The 6,067-nt window shown below is 44.7% G+C and overlaps 1 protein-coding gene across 8 annotated transcripts in view; it reads left to right on the top strand.

Moving 5' to 3' along the window:
• OCRL (OCRL inositol polyphosphate-5-phosphatase) overlaps positions 1–4,416 on the top strand; it is a 59,123-nt gene extending 54,707 nt beyond the window's left edge. For all 8 annotated transcript variants that reach the window (XM_016943764.3, XM_016943763.4, XM_063804403.1 and 5 more), the window contains 4 exons: positions 33–117; positions 740–867; positions 1,699–1,810; positions 2,000–4,416. In XM_016943764.3, the coding sequence (XP_016799253.1) occupies positions 33–117; positions 740–867; positions 1,699–1,810; positions 2,000–2,124 (450 nt within the window). In that variant the 3' untranslated portion in view covers positions 2,125–4,416. The remainder of the gene's footprint in view (positions 1–32; positions 118–739; positions 868–1,698; positions 1,811–1,999) is intronic.
• The last annotated feature ends 1,651 nt before the right edge of the window (positions 4,417–6,067 follow it).

The following is a 6,067-nucleotide window of genomic DNA, read 5'->3' on the forward strand; positions in this document are numbered from 1 at the left end:
TGCCTGTCCCTTCATTCTGACTTCTTTGGTAGGAGGACCTGTTCCAGACCCCTGGAATGCAGGAAGAGCTCCAGCAGATCATTGATTGTCTGGATACCAGCATTCCTGAGACAATCCGTATCCTTTGCGACCAAAGCTTAAGAAGCTGGATGAGTACTTGGTCAAACTCTTCTTCGCACCTATATTTGATTTTTGTGGTTCTATATTTATTTTCTTTGTAATATGTTTTATTAGAAGATAACCACTGACTATCCAGTTGTTTCTCATTTCCTTTGAGGAACTTTTGACCTCTTTCCATATCCAGCTCTTACTAAAAGGAAGCAAGGGGTAGATAACGATGACTTAAAAGCATGGGACATAGAAGCCACAGCACTGGTACTATTCTCCTTCAGGTGATCAGTCACTCCTGCCACCACACGTACTGTTGACAGGGCAGGGAGAAGGATGGGAAACATGGGCACCTGGTTTATAGGACTGCTCCAGTGTCAACTGTCACTCTGCAGGCTATATTCCCCTGACCCTGAAGCTGGGCCAAAGCTGCCAAGAGTCTTTGACCAATTCTGTAACAACTCACCTGCAGGGCACTTGAATCAATAAAATATCAAACCCCCATTAGGATCAATGTGCCCTGAATAAGAGGAGGGAAACAGTCCCTGTAGGAGCTTGAGGAAAGGAGCTGGTCGGGGCTCTGTGTGGCCTTTCTCCTGGAGCTCCTTTCCCTTGACTTAAGTTGATTCAGCTGGCAGCAACCACTCTGTGGCTGAAGCACTGCTCATTTTCTTGGAAGCCCTGCCAGAGCCAGTCATCTGTTACGAGCTGTATCAGCGATGTCTTGACTCTGCTTATGATCCCCGGATCTGCCGACAGGTGGGTTCTACTGACCTGGGGATGTGTTTGACGCAGATTGCCCCATAGAGAAGTCGTCAGTTTTACAGAGCCAGATAGGCAGCCAGCTATCTGGTAGGATGGGTCTGCATCTGTTATTAATGGCAGGACACCAACATTGAGAGTTGCTACCCTTAAATTTTAGGTTGTGTTGTTTCCTATGATATTTGCCACCTTTTTCCCATTGGCCTATTTCTGTTTACAGAAAACATAGTGGGGTGGATCCCTCTACTCTGGGGTAAATTGGTGAAGCTGATTGTACGTGGAATTCTGGCTGACATTACCAGGAAGGATGGGTGACACTTGGGAGCCTTTCTTCTTTTTCTCTTCTTGGTGTGTGTTTTTAATCCTGAAATGATTTTAATGCACAGTAGCTGACAGTACCTGTGAATTGGACTAGTGAGTATTGAGAGGAGTCCCCATCCATGCTAAGTGACATTGTAAAGAAAACCATTCAAACAAAAAAGAACAGAAAACCATTCAGCTTGGTAGGTGCCATGGCTACATGCCTACGGAAATGGGAAAAGAACAGATGAACACTGACCTATTGTGAGGCAGGGTGTGCGTGTGAATGTGTGATGACCACGTGGCCTGGTCATTGAGTGGACAGGGACCAAACAGCACGGCCACTCTTACTTTGAAGTTATAATTTGGAAGGTATTGTGTTGGCCATGAGAAGATAATAGAAGTTAGACAGATGAAATGGGTCCTGCAAGGGTTGGATTATAGACTACTATTACAGCAGCTGTAAGTTCCTCTTACTTTCATCTTCCACCTGTTTTTCTCACTGCCTACCCCTATTTTTAAAAACAGGTGATCTCCCAGCTTCCGAGATGCCATAGAAATGTTTTCCGTTACTTGATGGCATTCCTTCGAGAACTCTTAAAATTCTCTGAATACAATAGCGTCAATGCCAACATGATCGGTAAGAGTGCTTCATGCAACACGGGGCGTTTGTTGAGAATACTCTTAGTGCATTGTATCCAGTATATACCTTACTGCATATGCAGGCACATGGCAGTCAATAGTCCTTGTCCCCAGGCCCTCCAGCCCTGAGGTTTTGCTTAGGTTATGTCTGACAGAAGTTTCCGCTTGTCTTTCTCTCGTCTTGTAGCTACTCTCTTCACTAGTCTTCTCCTGAGGCCTCCACCCAACCTTATGGCAAGACAGACTCCAAGTGACCGCCAGCGTGCTATTCAGTTCCTTCTGGGCTTTCTGCTTGGGAGCGAAGAAGACTAAGGCTTTTACTATTCTCTGATATTCTAGAAGCAGACGATCTCGGGCTCCAAGTATTTCAGAATGATTTAAAAAGTCATGCCACAGGAAGGGTCTATTGCAGAATTTCAAGTTCTGTTTATAGTAAAAAGGAAGAGCGTTTCCTAATCCCTCCTTTACCATATCCTACACAGAAAAATACTTTTAGACTTATATTGCCAAGCCAAAGTTACCATATTTTGGTGTTTTTGTGTTTTCTCTTTATAAGGCAAAAAGATCTGTATTTACACTCCTTCACCTAGGGATGTGTTTGTTGCCCTCCTACCCAATTGTCATGATTGTCCTTAGTACCCTAGGCCTAGATTCTGAGATCTTCCCATTCTAGGCCTACAAGCACTACTTGCTGTAGCTGAGACTTGTCTAGAGTCCTTTGTATTGCACTTTTGACCCACCCCTTCCCAGATCACTCCTTTGCACTCCACTCCCCTCGTTCTGTCACTTTGAACGAAGTCTGAGTGAGGCTAGTGACTCCTTGGGTGTCCTCAACAGTGAATTCACTGTCTGCGTGCAGTTATTACATGCATTTGTGCATTTCTACTACAATGGCATCTTTATGTCTCTGTAACATTGGCCTTTTCATGGCTCCACACTGGGTGGAACCATATTCTCTTAGATCACATTTAGTAGCATAACTGTAGGGACTATTAGAGATGGCATCTCATCGATGAGAGAGAATCACAATCAGAATGGAAGCACTTTGAGTATCTGAAGAGTGAGAGCATTCATGTTTGACAGGTCCTGCTTCCCACTATCCTTTTCCTGTTATTATTCAAATTTTACACAAGGACTAATCCTGGGTGTCTCTGAGACCCATCTCCTGCCTAGACATCCACCTCCAGAGCAACACTGGCCCCACAGTAAAAGAGGAAGTCTTGTACCTCAGGCAGGCCCATCTAGAGCTATTGCTCCTTCCCACAGCAAAGGTATTGTGGATGACCCTTAGAATCCATTCTCTGGTCTTCTGAAATACCAAGGTCAGATGTCACCTCCTTCCTCAGCAGGACTGACTCTGGGCTCTACAACCAGCTCCTGCACATAAAGGGTTTAGAGACTCCCCTTGGCTCCCAGTCACCATATCCAGTGTTGTGTAAAGAGACTGGCCAACAGGACCAACCAAGCACCTTACCTCTCCCATACAAGATGACCCTCTGAGCTTTTCATTTATTCAAGCTCTGTGGTACAGCCTTTTTTTAAAAATAAATTAATCTATATTGGTTGACAAACAAGCCACCAACCACTGACTGCAAAACTGCCTGATGCAATTGGGTTCCTCCTGGTTTTCTTTTGTTACAACCACCCTTGCCTGTTTACATTAATTGCAAGGAGCATAACGTACAGGCTGTATGTACAATCCTGGGCATTGACTCTGTGACATTTCTAGCATATCCAAGGCACCACCAGTGATTTCTCCTGTTTCTTGGTGGAGGGGGTGGGGAAGGTACGTATTCTGCAATATGGCTAAACCCTTTCCTGATTGAGAGTTAAAGCAATAGGAGTCAAGTTACTGGTGCCACAGATCTGGAGGTATGATAGGTCAGGGGCTAGGTGTTGAACTTAGTTAATGGAAGACTGAGAGCAGAACAGGTTTGTCATCTCCGCAAGGCCAGAAAGTGATCACAAAAAGAGGCAGATGATAGACACTGGGGTAGGGTCATACCACAGGGAAATACCTTTCCTGGGCTTGTTTTCTAGCATATCACTGACCTGGGATCTTTGGGTGATCAAGGGTGTGGTTAGTGGAGGCTCTGTGCTGCACGTATGCAGTATCCTATCTCTTTCTACATCAGATCAAAACACTGAGTTGGTGTACTGCCTCGACCTTTTTTCAGCTCATCCTGGAACATATACAGAGTTGAGAGTTTTAGACAATCTCTAGGTAGAGGAGACAAGATGTAGACCCAGACAGAAGAAATCTGCTTCCCTACCATGGCTATTCCAGCACCCCAACCTGTAATTGCCAAGTCCTCTAAGGTACTAATTTGTAGCTGCTCTGAAGTAAGGATTTCGGATTCAGCTGGTAGGGAAAGACTCTGCACCTGCTGTCTTAGGGAAGAAATGGTTCAAATCCATGTGGTGACATTGCATTAGTCTCCCTTTCACTGTTTTCTTATTCTGTAATTGTTTGTTATATTTCCCAAAAACGTCTTGATCACTAAGCAAAGCTGCTAGTGGGATTCTATATTTCATGTCATCTTTTTTATTATAATTTATTGCAAATTTTTTTCTGAATAAATATATGTTGTGTGAAAAAGCAAAGTGTGATTTTGGTGAGGAAGCACTCAGGAGGGAGGGCTTATGTGTCACTGGGTTCCATTCGACTTGACTGCAGTCCCCATCAGCTGTGCCTGCACTGTCATCACCTGTCTTACAGGGAAATACCATTTATAAGAATTCTTAGTATATTCACCCTCAGAGATGAGAAGAAACCATGCGTTTTCAGAGGCTAATAAAGGTGTCCTGTACTTTCAGAGGCCAGCCAAGTACCCTTATTTTAACCCTAAGGATTCAGGCAACAAAACAACTCAATTAGAGGAAAGGATGTTGATTCTTAATGCATGTAAATGTCACACTAGGTCAGATCTGTGATCCCTCCGGCCCCAGAAACAAACCCTAAGATACACATCTGGGGAGAACCCAGCTACCCCTGCTCAGTAGTCTCAGTAGTTTAGACGCGCTTCCCCAAAGAGCTTGTTTTCACATAATCCTATTTTGCAGCTTTTGAAAACCAGTTTTGAACTTTTATGACTTCTTGGGGTGATCAAGTCCATAAATTTAGTACTTTTTTGTTGTTCTAATCTGAACTGCCTAACACGTTGGGAGGAAACCGCTGATTTGAGCATGGTGCCAATGCTTCCCTGCCAATCTCCATTATGAATTTGTGGATTCTGATTCCATTCCCTTTGAGACTGAAGAAGCCTCAGCTGGAGGTTTCTTCTCTACTACGGCCCTCTTCCAATTCCCTCCAACTGTGAGCTTGACCCTGATGAATGTGCTGACTCAGTGTTGTCATAAACAACTTTCAAAGCCCCACCCAAAGCCTTGGCAGGAGAAGGTGTTTCTTTCTGAGAGTGATTTTCCCCCCAGCAGATGGAGACTGACACCAGAAGTTTTTACATAGTAGCAGGCAATGAGAATAGCAGGCAGGTGGTCAGTCTTTCCAGAGGTTAGAGAGGAAATGGCATCCCCAGCTGCGAGGCTTCTGTTATAGGAGACCCATTAGGACCTTTCTGATTGCAGGGCAAGTTGAAGAACTGGCTCTTGTTGTAGCCTCATAATGTAAAAGCCACACATTGCAACAGTGGCATCACTAAATGTTAGGGAGAGAACCTTAGTGGTGACCTAATCCAATCTCATTGTTTGGATAGGGAAAGTCTTAGAGGGGACAATGACTGACCTAAGGTTACTTAGGTTAGTGACACTGCATGGCATAGTGGCATTTGTTTTTTCAAGCAGTTCTACTCTGCTCGCCCATTAATTCCTTTGGTGGCATCTTATCAATTTCCGTGGCTGTAAATGTCTGTAATACCCCTGATTCCAAATGTTACGTCTCCACCTCATAGCTCTCTTCCGAGTTCCTGCCCAGTATATCCAGTTAGTTAGCTGGCATCTCCCCTCAGATGTCTCACAGGCATGTCAAGCTTCACACGTCCAAAGTGGAATTCTTTTACTTCTGGTTCTTTTACTACCACCCAACCTAGATCCTCTACCTGTCTTCCCTCAGCTCAGAGAATGTCAACACCATCTGCCCAGTTGCCGGGGCTAAGCATCTAGGAGTTAGCCTTGATTTCTCTCTTTCCTACCGACCGACCACCTCAGCAACGTGCCCCACGCATCTGCTTTTCATCACCCCCACTGCCAATTTTATTGGTCAAGGCCACCACCATCATCCCTTCTTAGGGTGTCGTCA

The sequence above is a fragment of the Pan troglodytes genome, chromosome X (genome assembly GCF_028858775.2).
Source record: "Pan troglodytes isolate AG18354 chromosome X, NHGRI_mPanTro3-v2.0_pri, whole genome shotgun sequence".
Lineage (NCBI taxonomy): Eukaryota > Metazoa > Chordata > Mammalia > Primates > Hominidae > Pan > Pan troglodytes.